Here is a 19859-nt window from a genome sequence, read left to right on the forward strand (position 1 = left end):
GCCACTAATAGTCACCTGAGGTGTTGAAAGCCATCACCCAGGTACACTCTTGTCCTCCTAATAGAAATGATCTGTTATTTGAATGGGCCTACATAATTCATAGATTAGCTGTGTACTTCATGATCACAATAATGTCCTACAAGAACATTTCCCGCTTTTTTCCCAAGAGAAATCTTTGGACAATCTCCCAATGGTTAACGAACCTAGCCAATAACTCCACAAGACCCTGGATTTCTACCACACCCTGGATTTCAATAACTCTACCAGACGGATGCTATTTGCCAAACGTTTCTCAGAAGATAAAAGTCCTTTGAAGGACACTATGGTGTTACTTTTTATGATGCACATATTGGAGAAAGACTTACTATAAGAAGGAATCCATAGTCGTTTATGTATCAATGACTCTATGTAGTAAGGAGTTAGCAATGAAAGACCAAAGGGCAGCGTGAGGAGGACTACTTATTGTAAAAGAAAACTCAACTCGGAAACCTTTTTGGAACATTCCTAGTAGGAGAACGTGTAGGCGTAGAGTAGGAGGAAGTTTGTGTCTTCATGTTGAACCATTGAAGATGATACCTACATAACTGGCTAATTGGTTATTTCACTGACTCTATTAAGCACTTAAATTTTGCTACCAATGTGTGGTTATATTAATAACCAATTGCCGCTTGAGTATCTAAAGTGCTTGTTAATCCTATTAAGATCAAGGGGTCATTCAGCTTCTAGTGTAGACTTTCTATGGTATGTCATCGCATAAGGTCAAAACTCAAGTTATTACCCCCTTATATCTGCCTCAACTTTATCTTCTGAGGAGGTGAGGCAAATGGAAAGCTCGGTTATGTCTATGTCATTTGTGGTCCTTCTGTAGAAACAGGGATAACCAAGTAGCTCATTCTAACCGCATAACTGTGCCAAGAGAAGATGCCAGATCTTAGCACCCTTTAGTCTTCGTGTTACTGGGACCTTATTGCTCCCTTTTGTTTGTACCATTGTTATTCATACTCATAGGTAATTATGGGCAAAGACACTGAAAATTAAAAAGTTTTAATCCCTAATCCAAGTCTTTCCATTGAAGATAACGGAGTCTAAAAAAAATGCAAATCCTTCCATTACAAATGTGGTGAATACTGATCTATCAATTATTTATCGACTATCCATAGAAGTCAATTTAAGGCAACTCTATTGACTTCTGTGTAAAAAAGCCTGGATCACAGAAGTCAACAGAGTCTTAAACAAATGGATTCTCAAGGGAATTCTATTGATTTCTGTCTGAAGAATACAAATCACAACAATCAATGGAGTCTAAATATATGGGTCCTTAAGAAAACTCTATTGACTTTAAGGTGAAGAACACAGTTCATGGAAGTCAGTATCACTCCATTGATAGACTTGTCTACATTAGGTTGAGGAGACTACAGATACGTAATATGGTTGAATCACAAACTGGAGACTTTTTTGTCCAATTTCTCATTATTTCTTGTTGGAACAATTAGTTCCGTCTTATCGTAATAACACAGGAACGTTTGCATTTAGAGGCCACCCCAAAATGTTTTCTGCATCCCCAGGCCCACAACGTTTGCATGGGCCAAATAACAACCATAACTCATAATAAAATAGTTAGCTTTATTTCCTTAGCAAAAGTATTCATATGATATGTACAAAGTGGAGCAGAGAGAAAGCTCGTTTATTAGCAAGGAACACCAACAGCATCACAGAACAGGCTACAGCAGCCAAGACACTGGATGGAGAGGAGAGAAGGCATGCAACCAGAGTTAGTCCAGGAGAAGACGGGGGAACTGTGACGGGAGCGGAGGGGGAAGGGCCAATGTACCCCATATGTTCGAGTTTTTTTTTTTTTTTTAACTTTTTTTCTGTATTGTGGGGTTAATGGGACTACAAATATTGTGCTCAATAACGAGAGATGTATTTTACCTCCCAATTTCTATGGTATAAATGTTTAACCCTTAGGTTGATAGCGGAACCTTTTCAGTGCATTTTTGTCACCTACGGACAGTGGAGACAGGTCTATCATGGGTTCAACCATCATCCCAGGTTTTGATATATTTACATAGGATTCTTTTGATTCTATGGGATCACCTGCCAACTCCTTAAACTTATCGGTAAGGAGCGGTGGTGGGTAGAGTGTGACAACAGGTTGATAATTTATTTCAGCCCCTGGGACAGCACCATTTGTCAAAACAGTCCTTATAACTGATCTCTTTTATGGAAATATGTGTTGTTCATGAGGCAGAACGTGCCTGAAGATAGCTGCTTTCACTGTGCGGAGATCACAGACCTTCTATATTTTATGTATGTGCCTCCTTTAGATCATCCTAAGGGTTAAAGACTTGGTGTTACCTGTTCTTGGACATATTAATGAATTCCAAGATTAGGAAACTTTTGTATAGTGCAATAGTTAATTTTTTTTTGTTGAAATACAGACTCTATTGAATCTGGATTTGTAAGGCTGGGAAAATCCACGTTTTGACTTGGGATTGTGGAACTAACCAAAACCAGATCCTAAAGTCTGCTTGGATACTACCAGACTTTAGGCATACTCGTAAGTTAACGTGTTGAGCATTGGACTAGTAAACTAGTTTGTGGGGTTATCTTTAGTTATATATAGTCTTCTAACAATACTGGAGAGCAAAGGTGCGATTGTGGATTCAGTTATTACACTGACACTTTTAGGCACTCAAATGGAGAGCTTGCTAGATGTGTGCTGAGTTTACTAAAGTTGGCCTCAATGGATCCTACTGACATTAGTGAAGGTGAATGATTCGTATTTCCATTTATTTTCTCAGCTGTATATAATGGAACTGGACTGGAGTTTCTTACTGGGTCAAATTTGTTAAATTATATTTGACTGGGATTAGGTCTGGGATCATATCACTGGAACACCTCAGGATGGTTCAGCAGGATCCTTTCAATATAGTTCTCCATTTCCTCCTGCTTATCTTGGTCATCGTCAAAGTAATCATTCGGCTGGGGGATAGGAGGTTTATAATAGTATCTAGGAGGGTTCTGGAAGGTTCTAGGCCGGATGTAGTTAGTGTAAGGGGCTGGACGTGCACGATATCTACGTGTGTATGGATCCATAGCTTTCATCCATCTTGGCTGCGATGCCTTATTCCAGCTTGGTTCCTGCATCTTGTTCCACTTTGTATCTGGCAGCCAGTTTGGCTCAGAAACTTTATTCCAATTTGTCTCTGACACCTTATTCCAGCTTGGTTCTGATACTTTCCAGCTTGGCTCAGATACTTTATCCCAGCTTGGCTTTGACACTTCATTCCAACTTGACTCAGGTACCTTATTCCAGCCAGACTTAGGATTCTCATTCCAACTTGGCTCTGAGACCTTATTCCAGCTTGGATCGGACACTTTATTCCAGCTCGGCTCAGATATTTTATTCCAGCTTGGCTGGGACACTTTATTCCAGTTTGACTGGGACATCTTATTCCAGTTTGGCTCTGACACTTTATTCCAGCTTGGTGAGGATACCTTATTCCAGCTTGGCTCTGACAATTTATTCCAGCTTGGCTCCGATACCTTATTCCAGCTTGGCTGAGATACCTTATTCCAGCTTGGCTCTGATACTCTGTTCGAGCTTGGATCAGAAATCTTATTCCAGTTGGATTTAGAAGGCTTAGTCCAAATTGGGTTTGACAACTTCTTCCAGGTAGACTCTGATAATCTGTTCCTATTCCAGGATGGTATAGAAGACTTTTTCCAGTTTGTGTCTACTTTATTCCAACTAGATTGTTGGTCAAGCTTTCTTCTGGGGTAGTAAGCAGTATCTGGCCATGATTGTGGGGGGTTCCTTATTCTTTCCCTTCGTCCCAGAAAATCATCTCTTGCTTTCTTTTTCTTCATCCTTCTCCTCTTCCTCTTTTCCACATCATTAATTATATCAACTACATCATCAGCTGGCAGATGTAAGCGACTGGAAAGCTCGATTAATTTATCAATAGTTTGTGGATCTACTTCTTCTATATCATCATCATTTGACCTTTTACTTTGGGTGTTTCCCTCTTCCTCGTCTTCGAACAATGGTCGTTGACCACCAAAAAAATCATCTACTAGATCATCTTGTTCATTCTCCTTTTCATCCTCCTCTGCTTCTTCATCATCATTTTCGCTTCCATTTAATAAGTATTGGAGTAGAAGGTCTTGGGCAACATTTGCAAGTTTTTCATCCTCTTCCTCTTCTTGTTCTTTGTCCAAGTGTTGAGAAGTGTGTGAAACAGAATTTTGAGGGCTTCTTTTTTCCTCCTCTGTTTGTTCATCGAACCCTAATAGTTCTCTTAGCTTTTCCAGATCCTCCCTCTCGAGGCTGCTATCTTGCAGCGGATCCAGTTCTTTTTTAGATGGAGGCTCAAAAGCTTCAAGTTCCTGCAACAATGACTTTACACTTTCCATATCTCCTCCATCATCCATCTTGTCATCTTCTTTAATTGTTTCTTCTTTGTCAGAGCTTCTTGTTCGACTCCTTACTTTTTCGGTCTGGTGTTCCTCATCCACCTTACTTGTTTCTTCTTGTACAAGCTCTTGACCAGTAGGGGGTACTTTTTCGGCTACAGTAGAGGGAGATAACTCTCCATCATCTGGGTTTAGTGCCTTTAGGAGTACAGCGGCTAGTGCTTTGGGACTAATGTCCTTAAATAGCTCATCCTCATCATCAGAACTGGATGGAGACTGAATATCACTGGTTGATCTCTCTTGGGTAGCTTCACTTTTTACATGTTGGCTTTGAACTGGTGGTTGGGCATCTTGATGGTCCTCAAGTTCTATAGGGTGTGCAACCTCACTGTTCAATGTTCGATGGGTGGTCTGGTGTCTCTGTTCTTCTGTCACAGGAATGGCATGAAAGAGGAGGGCATGTGTTAGGGTAAGGGTCAGGATGAGAAGGAAGGGGGGTGCGGGGAACATTTCTGTATGAACAGAGGAAAGGCAAAGTAGGCAATGTGTTTAATCAGAAGAAAGGCAACATAATTGACACAAATATGAATATAATTAATAATTAAATCAGACAAATAACGGAGATGGAAGCAAACCAAAAAAAAAAGATGGGCATGGAAGATGGAAAGGAGGGAGAGAAAAAGAGATAGATTGTTTATTGGTTAGTGAAGTCATCACAGAATTACACCATTTTTGCTTACTGTCGAGATCAACCTCTTCCTGGAAGCATCAATGCTGGCTTTGGAGGGAGAGTTAGAGAGGAGCAGACAGAAGAAGATGGAGGAGACAGAACGTGTCTGCATGGGAGAGAGTGGGAGTGCGGGGGTGGGGAAAGAATAGGGAGTTCCATTGTGGAAATCCTTTAGGTCTTTCCCAAACCCCCCTTTCTAGAATCATGCAGGTGTCTCCTCCCGATACAAAATTCTGCAGGTCCCTCTGGCTCCCTCCCTTCAAGAAATACTGCAGGTCTCTGTACGTTAACACCATCCTCTCTCTACTAGCTTCACATTAGGATTATCGTTGACCGTGCAATAGACTTGGGCTTACCTTAGACCTATGTTTCATATCTAGTGGCAATTTTTCTTCCTCTTGCTATCCCTCTGGGGTCAATACATGGATACAATTTAGCCCTATACTATACATCAGAGGTTTCTTTCGCTCGTAGTGTAGGTGGCTTTCTCCAAGCCGATCACGTTCTTTCCATTTTATTTTTATCTTTATGAATTTAGGGAAACCCTTTTGGAATATATTGCTCTGGTATGCCTGGCTGATACCTTCTCAGACAATATCCCTCTGGATCGGTGTCACGGACTGAGCGCTGTCTGACAATCTGGGATTCCCTGAAAGAACCTCTGCCTCCTCCCTTTCTTCCAATCCTTTTAACTGTTGATCTGAATCAACCTCTTTAGCTCCAGATTGTGCCTTACATTCTGTACAAATACGCCATTATAGAGCAAATCGGGGGCTAATCTATTGACCCTAAAGACAATTTATCTGCACCGTGTGCAGTTTCTATAGGAACCTTGGATAAAGATGCTGGCGGCGCTCCTCCCTTTCCTTCCCCCATCCTCTGTACACGCGGGGATGCTGCACCAGACACTGCGGAGGAATCATTATGTGTGTGAGTGGGAGGTTTTCCCCCATTCCCCAACCACCAATATCGAATCCTTGCCCACCTCTTGGAACGAAGGATTCCCCCTCTCCTACTACTCTCAGTGGGGATGCCCTGCTGCATTCAATAAATATCTGGAGGGGGAAGGAACACGTTCAAACCCATCACCAGCGGAGGATTAACTATTTGCTGACGATAGCTAGCTACCTTCTCTGGAATGATAAAGATGTCACACCTAATGCATGAAGATTAGATTTTTATAGACAACGTCTCACCTACCGTCTACACTCTCCTCATTATATACAGTATATCAGTCGTTTGTTGCTGTGTGGTTGTCTTCTCCTGTCTCGCCTTACCTCATGTGGCCTTTCCCTTCATACCTTGTCTGGTCTTAGATTTTCCACCTACATATTTTATGTTCTGTCTTATGACGTCATCTTCAAGTTTTTCTTTTGGTTTATCATATTGTAACTTTATATGACTTGTTGATTGTCTTATCTTTATCTCTATCTTTGTTGTCCATTTCCGGTCCACCTGTGTATCTTCTCTCTCACTTCCGTCTACGTGCTCTCTGTATCCTTCCTGTCTACAAGTTCTTTAGCACCTGCCCCTGAACATTTTTTTCCTTCTTCTTCTCTTTCTACGTATTCCCCATCACTTGCCAATCTACGTGCTCTGTATCTCCTCCATATCTTTGTGCTCCATCTTCTATCTTTACATCTGCTCTATATTCTCCTTGTCTTCTGCTCCTCTACCTGTATTACATGTTCTCCATCTTCTACCTATCTACGTTCTCCATATCTTACCCCTTTATATGTTCTCTATATCATGTCCTTCTGTCTTCTCAATATCCCCACATATCTACATACTCTCCATCTCTTGCTCATCTGTGTTCTTCATCTCCTTTTCATCTTACGTGTTCTCCATCTTGAGCCTCTGCTGCTCTTCTGCCTGGTCACTTTATCCTGCCTACACACATATCTCTCTAGCCTACCTATATGTACTCCATTTTCTATCTATATGTTTATCCCATGTCCACCTATGTTTTCCACATCTTCTACCATTGAATGTGTTCTGCATATCCTAACTTTGTAGGTATTCTCTATCATCTTGCCATCCTATGTGCTCACCTTATACTGCCTCTCTCTTCTCTTGCCCATGTGATCTCCATCTCCTGCCAATCTGTGTTCTATATTCCTTGCTTATCTTCTTGCTTTTTATCCTATGCCCATTCTGCAATTTTAATCCCTTGCCCATCATGCATGTTTTTCATCTCGTGCCCATCCTATGTGTTCTTCATCTCCTGCATTTTCCATCCCCTGCCCATTCTACCTGTCATGCATTCTGCATCCTAGATGTTCCCCAAAACCTACCCATCTGATGCATTCTTCATCCCCAACTCATCCTGGGTGTCGTCCATATCCTACCCATCCCCGATAAATTCTTCATCCCCTGCTCATCCTGGGTGTCCTTCATCTCCTACCCATCTGATGCATTCTTCATCCCTAGCTCATCATGAGTGTCCTCCATCTCCTACCCATCCTATGAATTCTCCATCCATTGCCTATTTACGTGTACTTCATCTTCTGCTTATCTTCCACGTTTCTCCATCTCCTATCTGTACTACGTCTTCTCCATCCAGGGTCCATCCTACGTATGTGTTCTCCATCTCTTGCTCATTCTATGTGTTCTCCATCACTTAGTTATTTCCCTGTTTTACATCTCCTTTACACTGTCTTGTTATTTTTCACTTGTCCGCTTTTCCCCTGTTGCTATATGTCATCCACATTCTCCTGTGCTATCGCTACCTCGGTATTCTCCACCTCCATCCACCTCGGTATTCTCCACCCCCAGCTGTGTTGGTGCCATCAATCTTTGATCCCAACACCATATTGACTTGTATGTGTGCAACTCATGACATGCCTTCCGTTTGTTGCCACCACCGCTACCTCCCTATCCTTACATACTTCTTCTTTAGTATTTCAGATAAATCTGTCACATATCTCATCTATTCCTGGGATCTCTTCTTTCTCTCCGCGCAGTGTTCACCTTCAGTTGCATGTTCTATATTGATTCCTACTCTCTCGTACCATTCTCGGATCCTTATTTTATCCATCATTGTCCAGTCTATGTTCTGCATTTCCAGCTCTTTCTGTATTCTACAGATATCCAAATCTACAGCTACATGTACAGATATCACTGCTCTTCCCGTCCATGCACAGGAATGTAATTAACTACTAAAACATTAGAGTCTATTAGTGTGGGTGGAAGATGTCCGCATACACCGCCTGCAGCAGATTGCAGCCAGACGTAGTCATCATAAAACTGCACATGTCAATATTGTGTCAACAGCCTGAACCACCAAAAGCTTCACAAGTGGTGTCCCCAAAATTTATCTTATATTTCTCAGGGTATATGTTTTGCTTTATTCCCTTCCCCCAATAATTTATCAAACCTTTCTCCTACGCTACTTCTTTCTCCGAGTTCCTCACTGCTAGGTCCATCCCTACATTTTCCATCATCTTCTCCACATTCTTCCATTCTCGTTCACCACCCTCTGTTATGTCTTTTTTTTATTTAACCCCTTAGTCTATCCGCAGGTTTGTATAGGAATTCCTCTACGCAATTGTAATTTTACAGTGTATCGAACTCTCTCATTGCCATGTCCCCCATCTCCTGGTCTATGTCTTGTCGTGTATCTTCACATGTTCTACGCTACGTTCATCTTTTGCTCTTCATCTACGACCATCGTCAACTTTGATCTACCCTCTATCTCTGGTCTTCTTGGTCCACTATAGACTCAAATTCTGTATTGCCCTCCAATTCTTTGCCCCCTTTATTGTCTGCCAATTCTTTGCCCCCTTTATTGCCCGCCAATTCTTTGCCCCTTTATTGCCTGCCAATTCTTTGCCCCCTTTATTGCCCGTCAATTCTTTGCCCCCTTTATTGCCTGCCAATTATTTGTCCCCTTTATTGCCTGCCAATACTTTGTCCCCTTTAATGCCCGCCAATTCTTTGTCCCCTTCTTTGCCCCTTTATTGCCTGCCAATTATTTGTCCCCTTTATTGCCTGCTAATTCTTTGTCCCCTTTATTGCCCATCAATTCTTTGCCCCCTTTATTGCCTGCCAATTATTTGTCCCCTTTATTGCCTGCCAATACTTTGTCCCCTTTAATGCCCGCCAATTCTTTGTCCCCTTCTTTGCCCCTTTATTGCCTGCCAATTATTTGTCCCCTTTATTGCCTGCTAATTCTTTGTCCCCTTTATTGCCCGCCAATTCTTTTCCCCCTTTACTGACCTCCAATTCTTTGCCCCCTTTTCATCCTATGTTCTCCACTTGGTCCATGACTCCTATCGCTTCCGGCACTCTTTGTCATACATTATTCATCTTCATCTCACACTATCCAAAAGTTCTCTGTCCCTTTTTTTTTCTTCCCATATTTTCCTTCCCCTCCCGGAGTGTCCATCTTATCTAACCTACGTCAATGCTATTGTTGATAGGTTTCTACCTACTGCCTCCTTCCGAGTTGCTATTTTCTACCTGTTGCTATTCCATTTCCAGTCTTCCTCTACTTCTCTCTTGATTATTAGTGGCCATCGTCATTTTGCTTTTTTCCCTATTGGTCCCATCTAATCACCTTTTCTCATCTCCGATCCCATCAGTCTCTATTAGAAAGTCTACACCTGACGTTTATCTCCCCTTCCAATGGACACATAAAATCATCTCATTTTTTTTACATTTATCGACATAAGTCACGGCCGGCCGATACATTTTCACGCTTGATATGACGTACAATCTGGGAACTTTTCTAGCTCGGCACTAGCCCGGTATCCATCAGTATGTGAATATTTCACGAGCCAGGGGAGGAGGCGAGGGGGTAATGTTCTCGCTCTAATGAGATGTGTCAGTTCATGCGTCATTGGCCCCCTCATTCATTAGTTGCATTTAAGCCTCTCTGCTCTGATTAAAGACTTTGTGTCACTTCTATTCAAAAAAACAAAAACAAACTGTTTGATTTACTTTTCGATGATGATCACAAATAAAAATCGCCGAACATTAAAAGAAAAATTCCTAAAAAAAAAAAAAAAAAAAAAAAATATTTCATGCACAATATTTCCTAAATCATCTTTTTTTTTTCCCTGCATGTAAAACCCTCCTCTAATGGCCGGCTATCCATCAGAGTTCTTCGGCAAGCCTCCGTTGGCACCGGGCAGGTTTAGTCTATACAGTCTGAGATGCGGAGTCGAGACCTCATACTGATTCCCGGCAGGATTAACTGACGTAAAGCTAGCGGTATAAACAAGAAGGGGGGAAAATACCCACGTGGGAGAGTTAGGGCAACAGATGAAAAGTTGACTTTAGAAAAGAGGAAGCACCCCTATCAGGGACGTACGGAAAAATCTACACCGAGCCACCGGGGAGGACTGTACGGCTGCCGGTTAGCTTCGCGCTTAGTTGCTGTCTGCATATATACTTCTGTGTATCCTACGCACATATACAGTGGCTTACGATTTCGTCATCACAACATGCTATACGGCCCCCCACCCCATCCACCCTGCCATCCTCATGCATTCATTTATGTCTCACTTGTTCTCGGCAGTCTCTTGTTTGGTCTCTCTCCCTCCCTCTCTGTCTCTTTGTAGTCTTCGGTGTGTTGTCTCTGTGCAGTTTCAGCACCGGGGACAGCGGCGGCCGCTTTAAATACTCACCCAGCCCCTGGTCACGTGTCCCTACCCCAAGCTCTAGTGGTTCTGCCCTCTCTGACGTCAATGTTCATTCATAAGAATCCTACCCTAGCCGGGGGTGAGGGGGATCGGCACGGGGCATGCGCGGGGCTGGCAGACTGGCGAGTGAATGGATAAGGGAAGGAGGGGTGAATGAGAGAGGAAAACATGAATGAGTCAACGATGAGAGAAGGAAAAAAAAAATCATGAATGAACGTTTCCAGATTTACTCCAGGCTGCAGGACGGAGCTGATTGGCTGGAGGAGACCCAGACACCTATGGGAGATGGACGTGTAGCCGTTCGCTTCAATTACATCCGTTCCCCTATAGATTCGGACACACACGCGGCGCGGGCTGTCACTTCTCGTTTAACTCCTCAGCTTCCTACCATGAATGGCTCGGTTTTTTTGTGAACGCTCTGAGCAACAGCTTATGCGGTGAAATGTTTACCTGCAGTCCTATGTAAGAGCCACATGCGACAGACAAGCCATCAAACATGTAGTGTGACTGTCAGTCCTACGTCAGAGCACACACGACAGGCGAGCCGCCATACAAATGATCTCCTCCGCAGTGTCTCCGCAAGGTAATCATCTCCGTCCTGAAAATGTCCAGACCCCAATATTAGTATTATCAATGTCCTGCAGGACGGAGGAGAGGGAGAGCGCGACAGGTCTGCTGACCCCCTCCCCAGCCGCGCAGCCAGGGCGAGACACCGGACAGAGGGAGAATAGACAAGAGGAAGATAGACAGACAGATAGATAGATAGATAGATAATAGACAATATATAGATAACAGATAGATAGATAGATAATAGATAGATAGATAATAGATAGATAGATAATAGACAATATATAGATAATAGACAATATATAGATAACAGATAGATAGATAATAGATAGATAATAGATAGATAGATAATAGATGGATAATAGAAAGATGATAGATGATAGATAGATACATAATAGATAGATAGATAGATAGATAGAAAGATGAAAGATGATAGATAGATACATAATAGATAGATAGATAGATAGATAGATAGAAAGATGAAAGATGATAGATAGATACATAATAGATAGATAGATAGATGATAGGTAGATAATAGATAGATCGATAGATAGATAATAGATAGATAATAGATGATAGATAGATGATAGATAAATATGGGATAGATAGATACCGGAAGCTAGATAGATAATAGATAGATAATAGATAGATCGATAGATAACAGATAGATGATAGACAGATAATAGATCAATAGATAGATGATAGATAGATCGATAGATAATAGATAGATGATAGATAATAGATAGATAGATGATAGATAGATAGATAATTATACATACATAGGTTGAGGGCAGACCCAGGCCCATCCCGTTCTCATAGATAGGTAGGGCAGATAATTATCTGTGTGGAGCGGTGGTCGGTGCAGCGCTGCAGTGACGGCTGTAACCTGTAATCACACACACATATATATACAGATGTACATGAATCACTGATCTCTTTCTCCCTCATTGCCATGAAACAATGAAGCTCTAACGTCAGCATTGCGTCTGTCTCCAGTGTGCAACAGCCAGGAGTGATGGAACATAGGCACCTGCTCGTTCATTGCTGTTATACACAGGGTGAGGGCACATATACACCTGCACAGTCACTATGTTATACACAGGGGTGAGGGCACATATACACCTGCACAGTCACTATGTTATACACAGGGTGAGGGCACATATACACCTGCTCAGTCACTATGTTATACACAGGGTGAGGGCACATATACACCTGCTCAGTCACTATGTTATACACAGGGTGAGGGAACATAGGCACCTGCTCGTTCATTGCTGTTATACACAGGGTGAGGGCACATATACACCTGCACAGTCACTATGTTATACACAGGGGTGAGGGCACATATACACCTGCACAGTCACTATGTTATACACAGGGTGAGGGCACATATACACCTGCTCAGTCACTATGTTATACACAGGAGTGAGGGAACATAGGCACCTGCTCGTTTATTGCTGTTATACACAGGGTGAGGGCACATATACACCTGCACAGTCACTATGTTATACACAGGGGTGAGGGCAAATATACACCTGCACAGTCACTATGTTATACACAGGGTGAGGGCACATATACACCTGCACAGTCACTATGTTATACACAGGGTGAGGGCACATATACACCTGCTCAGTCACTATGTTATACACAGGGTGAGGGCACATATACACCTGCTCAGTCACTATGTTATACACAGGGTGAGGGCACATATACACCTGCTCAGTCACTATGTTATACACAGGGTGAGGGCACATATACACCTGCTCAGTCACTATGTTATACACAGGAGTGAGGGAACATAGGCACCTGCTCGTTCATTGCTGTTATACACAGGGTGAGGGCACATATACACCTGCACAGTCACTATGTTATACACAGGGGTGAGGGCACATATACACCTGCACAGTCACTATGTTATACCCAGGGTGAGGGCACATATACACCTGCACAGTCACTATGTTATACACAGGGTGAGGGCACATATACACCTGCTCAGTCACTATGTTATACACAGGGTGAGGGCACATATACACCTGCTCAGTCACTATGTTATACACAGGGTAAGGGGACATATACACCTGCTCAGTCACTATGTTATACACAGGGGTGAGGGCACATATACACCTACTCAGTCACTATGTTATACACAGGGGTGAGGGCACATATACACCTGCTCAGTCACTATGTTATACACAGGGTGAGGGCACATATACACCTGCTCAGTCACTATGTTATACACAGGGTGAGGGCACATATACACCTGCTCAGTCACTATGTTATACACAGGGTGAGGGCACATATACACCTGCTCAGTCACTATGTTATACACAGGGGTGAGGGCACATATACACCTACTCAGTCACTATGTTATACACAGGGGTGAGGGCACATATACACCTGCTCAGTCACTATGTTATACACAGGGTGAGGGCACATATACACCTGCTCAGTCACTATGTTATAGACAGGGGTGAGGGCACATATACACCTACTCAGTCACTATGTTATACACAGGGGTGAGGGCACATATACACCTGCTCAGTCACTATGTTATACACAGGGTGAGGGCACATATACACCTGCTCAGTCACTATGTTATACACAGGGGTGAGGGCACATATACACCTACTCAGTCACTATGTTATACACAGGGGTGAGGGCACATATACACCTGCTCAGTCACTATGTTATACACAGGGTGAGGGCACATATACACCTGCTCAGTCACTATGTTATACACAGGGGTGAGGGCACATATACACCTACTCAGTCACTATGTTATACACAGGGGTGAGGGCACATATACACCTGTTCAGTCACTATGTCAGGTACATGGTAAGGGCACATATACACCTGCTCAGTCACTATGTTATACACAGGGGTGAGGGCACATATACACCTACTCAGTCACTATGTCAGGTACATGGTAAGGGCACATATACACCTGATCAGTCACTATGTTATACACAGGGGTGAGGGCACATATACACCTGTTCAGTCACTATGTCAGGTACATGGTAAGGGCACATATACACCTGCTCAGTCACTATGTTATACACAGGGGTGAGGGCACATATACACCTGTTCAGTCACTATGTCAGGTACATGGTAAGGGCACATATACACCTGCTCAGTCACTATGTTATACACAGGGGTGAGGGCACATATACACCTACTCAGTCACTATGTTATACACAGGAGTGAGGGCACATATACACCTGCTCAGTCACTATGTTATACACAGGTTGAGGGCACATATACACCTGCTCAGTCACTATGTTATACACAGGGTGAGGGCACATATACACCTGCTCAGTCACTATGTTATACACAGGGGTGAGGGCACATATACACCTGCTCAGTCACTATGTTATACACAGGGGTGAGGGCACATATACACCTGCTCAGTCACTATGTTATACATAGGGGTGAGGGCACATATACACCTGCTCAGTCACTGTGTTATACACAGGGTGAGGGTATATGTGCCCTGCTCAGTCACTATGTTATACACAGGGTGAGGGCACATATACACCTGCTCAGTCACTATGTTATACACAGGGGTGAGGGCACATATACACCTGCTCAGTCACTATGTTATACACAGGGTGAGGGCACATATACACCTGCTCAGTCACTATGTTATACACAGGTTGAGGGCACATATACACCTGCTCAGTCACTATGTTATACACAGGGTGAGGGCACATATACACCTGCTCAGTCACTATGTTATACACAGGGGTGAGGGCACATATACACCTGCTCAGTCACAATGTTATACACAGGGGTGAGGGCACATATACACCTGCTCAGTCACTATGTTATACATAGGGGTGAGGGCACATATACACCTGCTCAGTCACAGTGTTATACACAGGGTGAGGGCACATATACACCTGCTCAGTCACTATGTTATACACAGGGTGAGGGCACATATACACCTGCTCAGTCACTATGTTATACACAGGGGTGAGGGCACATATACACCTGCTCAGTCACTATGTTATACACAGGGGTGAGGGCACATATACACCTGCTCAGTCACTATGTTATACACAGGGTGAGGGCACATATACACCTGCTCAGTCACTGTGTTATACACAGGGTGAGGGCACATATACACCTGCTCAGTCACTATGTTATACACAGGGGTGAGGGCACATATACACCTGCTCAGTCACAATGTTATACACAGGGGTGAGGGCACATATACACCTGCTCAGTCACTATGTTATACATAGGGGTGAGGGCACATATACACCTGCTCAGTCACTGTGTTATACACAGGGTGAGGGCACATATACACCTGCTCAGTCACTATGTTATACACAGGGTGAGGGCACATATACACCTGCTCAGTCACTATGTTATACACAGGGGTGAGGGCACATATACACCTGCTCAGTCACTATGTTATACACAGGGTGAGGGCACATATACACCTGCTCAGTCACTATGTTATACACAGGGTGAGGGCACATATACACCTGCTCAGTCACTATGTTATACACAAGGGTGAGAGCACATATACACCTGCTCAGTCACTATGTTATACACAGGGTGAGAGCATATATACACCTGCTCAGTCACTATGTTATACACAGGGTGAGAGCACATATACACCTGCTCAGTCAATATGTTATACACAGGTGTAAGGGCACATATACACCTGCTCAGTCACTATGTTATACACAGGGTGAGGGCACATATACACCTGCTCAGTCACTATGTTATACACAGGTGTAAGGGCACATATACACCTGCTCAGTCACTATGTTATACACAGGGGTGAGGGCACATATACACCTGCTCAGTCACTATGTTATACATAGGGGTGAGGGCACATATACACCTGCTCAGTCACTATGTTATGCACAGGTGTGAGGGCACATATACACCTGCTCAGTCACTATGTTATGCACAGGGTGGGGGCACATATACACCTGCTCAGTCACTATGTTATACACAGGGGTGAGGGCACATATACACCTGCTCAGTCACTATGTTATACACAGGGGTGAGGGCACATATACACCTGCTCAGTCACTATGTTATACACAGGGTGAGGGCACATATACACCTGCTCAGTCACTATGTTATACACAGGGGTGAGGGCACATATACACCTGCTCAGTCACTATGTTTTGCACAGGTTGAGGTCACATATACACCGGCTCAGTCACTATGTTATACATAGGGGTGAGGGCACATATACACCTGCTCAGTCACTATGTTATACATAGGGGTGAGGGCACATATACACCTGCTCAGTCACTATGTTATACACAGGGTGAGGGCACATATACACCTGCTCAGTCACTATGTTATACACAGGGTGAGGGCACATATACACCTGCTCAGTCACTATGTTATACACAGGGGTGAGGGCACATATACACCTGCTCAGTCACTATGTTATACACAGGGGTGAGGGCACATATACACCTGCTCAGTCACTATGTTATACACAGGGTGAGGGCACATATACACCTGCTCAGTCACTATGATATACACAGGGTGAGGGCACATATACACCTGCTCAGTCACTATGTTATACACAGGGGTGAGGGCACATATACACCTGCTCAGTCACTATGTTATACACAGGGGTGAGGGCACATATACACCTGCTCAGTCACTATGTTATACACAGGGGTGAGGGCACATATACACCTGCTCAGTCACTATGTTATACACAGGGGTGAGGGCACATATACACCTGCTCAGTCACTATGTTATACACAGGGTGAGGGCACATATACACCTGCTCAGTCACTATGTTATACACAGGGGTGAGGGCACATATACACCTGCTCAGTCACTATGTTATACACAGGGGTGAGGGCACATATACACCTGCTCAGTCACTATGTTATACACAGGGTGAGGGCACATATACACCTACTCAGTCACTATGTTATACACAGGGGTGAGGGCACATATACACCTGCTCAGTCACTATGTTATACACAGGGGTGAGGGCACATATACACCTGCTCAGTCACTATGTTATACACAGGGGTGAGGGCACATATACACCTGCTCAGTCACTATGTTATACACAGGGGTGAGGGCACATATACACCTGCTCAGTCACTATGTTATACACAGGGTGAGGGCACATATACACCTGCTCAGTCACTATGATATACACAGGGTGAGGGCACATATACACCTGCTCAGTCACTATGTTATACACAGGGGTGAGGGCACATATACACCTGCTCAGTCACTATGTTATACACAGGGGTGAGGGCACATATACACCTGCTCAGTCACTATGTTATACACAGGGGTGAGGGCACATATACACCTGCTCAGTCACTATGTTATACACAGGGGTGAGGGCACATATACACCTGCTCAGTCACTATGTTATACACAGGGGTGAGGGCACATATACACCTGCTCAGTCACTACATTACTCCGGTGAGTCCGGCAGCACTGCGTCTCCTGCCCCCGGTGTGTGAGTCAGGATGAGTCACTCCTCTGCACTCCCGTCCGCTCTCCCTCCTGCGCCATTCCTCCTCATCCTCACTGTCACCGGCACAATCTGCAGCCTCTTCCCTACAACTTTCTGACTCCTGCCCTGCGCTCTCCTCTGCCGCAGCTCCCGGCTGTGCGGTAAGTCTGCGTCTTCTGGTGTCCCGGGGGTCAGGGTGGCTGTGTCCTCTGTCTCCCCGCGTGTCGGACACCTGTGGAGCCTCCTCCTGCCCGCGGGACGTGGAGATGTGTCCACACTGCCCCTGCCTGCCCGCTGTCCACACGGAGCCTGCCCTGCCCCCTGCAGGTCACACAGCGCCCTGCACCCATCCATACAACCGTCACCTCCACATCTGCAGAGCATCGTCACAGTGTCAGAACCGACCCCCTACTGGGAGGACCCTGCAGATCATCACCACTACACCCCTATAATGACCCCTGCAGATCATCACCACTACACCCCTATAATGACCCCTGCAGAGCATCATCACTACACCCCTATAATGACCCCTGCAGAGCATCACCACTACAGTCCTATAATGACCCCTGCAGAGCATCATCACTACAGTCCTATAATGACCCCTGCAGAGCATCATCACTACAGTCCTATAATGACCCCTGCAGAGCATCACCACTACAGTCCTATAATGACCCCTGCAGAGCATCACCACTACACCCCTATAATGACCTCTGCAGAGCATCACCACTACAGTCCTATAATGACCCCTGCAGAGCATCACCACTACACCCCTATAATGACCTCTGCAGAGCATCACCACTACAGTCCTATAATGACCCCTGCAGAACATCATCACTACAGTCCTATAATGACCCCTGCAGAGCATCACCACTACAGTCCTATAATGACCCCTGCAGAGCATCACCACTACACCCCTATAATGACCTCTGCAGAGCATCATCACTACAGTCCTATAATGACCCCTGCAGAGCATCACCACTACACCCCTATAATGACCTCTGCAGAGCATCACCACTACAGTCCTATAATGACCCCTGCAGAACATCATCACTACAGTCCTATAATGACCCCTGCAGAGCATCATCACTACAGTCCTATAATGACCCCTGCAGAGCATCACCACTACAGTCCTATAATGACCCCTGCAGAGCATCATCACTACAGTCCTATAATGACCCCTGCAGAACATCATCACTACACCCCTATAATGACCCCTGCAGAGCATCACCACTACAGTCCTATAATGACCCCTGCAGAGCATCATCACTACAGTCCTATAATGACCCCTGCAGATCATCACCACTACACCCCTATAATGACCCCTGCAGAGCATCATCACTACAGTCCTATAATGACCCCTGCAGAGCATCATCACTACAGTCCTATAATGACCCCTGCAGAGCATCATCACTACAGTCCTATAATGACCCATGCAGAGCATCATCACTACAGTCCTATAATGACCCCTGCAGAACATCATCACTACACCCCTATAATGACCCCTGCAGATCATCACCACTACACCCCTATAATGACCCCTGCAGAGCATCATCACTACAGTCCTATAATGACCCCTGCAGAACATCATCACTACACCCCTATAATGACCCCTGCAGATCATCACCACTACACCCCTATAATGACCCCTGCAGAGCATCATCACTACAGTCCTATAATGACCCCTGCAGAGCATCATCACTACAGTCCTATAATGACCCCTGCAGAGCATCATCACTACACCCCTATAATGACCCCTGCAGAGCATCATCACTACAGTCCTATAATGACCCCTGCAGAGCATCACCACTACACCCCTATAATGACCCCTGCAGATCATCATCACTACAGTCCTATAATGACCCCTGCAGAGCATCATCATTACACCCCTATAATGACCCCTGCAGAGCATCACTACACCCCTATAATGACCCCTGCAGAGCATCATCACTACAGTCCTATAATGACCCCTGCAGAGCATCACCACTACACCCCTATAATGACCCCTGCAGAGCATCATCACTACAGTCCTATAATG

At 44.4% G+C, this 19859-nt stretch overlaps 1 protein-coding gene across 3 annotated transcripts; it reads right to left on the bottom strand.

The window, feature by feature from the left end:
* Window positions 1-1603: 1603 nt before the first annotated feature.
* LOC141074135 (uncharacterized) lies at window positions 1604-18036 on the bottom strand. Of its 3 annotated transcripts, XM_073561664.1 has the most exons (4): window positions 17767-18036; window positions 12141-12247; window positions 11245-11392; window positions 1604-4931 (listed from the first exon to the last, which is right to left on the bottom strand). In XM_073561664.1, exons 3-4 carry the CDS (start codon window positions 11267-11269, stop codon window positions 2890-2892), a joined length of 2067 nt encoding a protein of 688 aa, XP_073417765.1. In that variant the 5' UTR covers window positions 11270-11392; window positions 12141-12247; window positions 17767-18036; the 3' UTR covers window positions 1604-2889. The 3 variants fall into 3 exon arrangements, with proteins under 3 accessions (XP_073417765.1, XP_073417767.1, XP_073417766.1); XM_073561666.1 differs by lacking the exon at window positions 11245-11392 and having other exon boundaries at window positions 17767-18035; XM_073561665.1 differs by lacking the exons at window positions 11245-11392; window positions 12141-12247; window positions 17767-18036 and adding an exon at window positions 10658-10780.
* Window positions 18037-19859: the final 1823 nt, after the last annotated feature.

Source organism: Dendrobates tinctorius, unplaced genomic scaffold, assembly GCF_039654945.1.
Source record: "Dendrobates tinctorius isolate UK_male_01 unplaced genomic scaffold, ASM3965494v1 ptg000324l, whole genome shotgun sequence".
NCBI classification, from domain to species: domain Eukaryota; kingdom Metazoa; phylum Chordata; class Amphibia; order Anura; family Dendrobatidae; genus Dendrobates; species Dendrobates tinctorius.

What these genes read in the sequence shown, in the direction of transcription:
- LOC141074135 (XM_073561664.1), bottom strand. Translation starts at nt 11,269, where the DNA reads ATGTGGCTCTTACATAGGACTGCAG. An exon ending in GCTCTTACATAGGACTGCAG is followed by an intron (nt 4,932 to 11,244) that starts GTAAACATTTCA and finishes CTGTTCATACAG; the next exon opens with AAATGTTCCCCGCACCCCCC.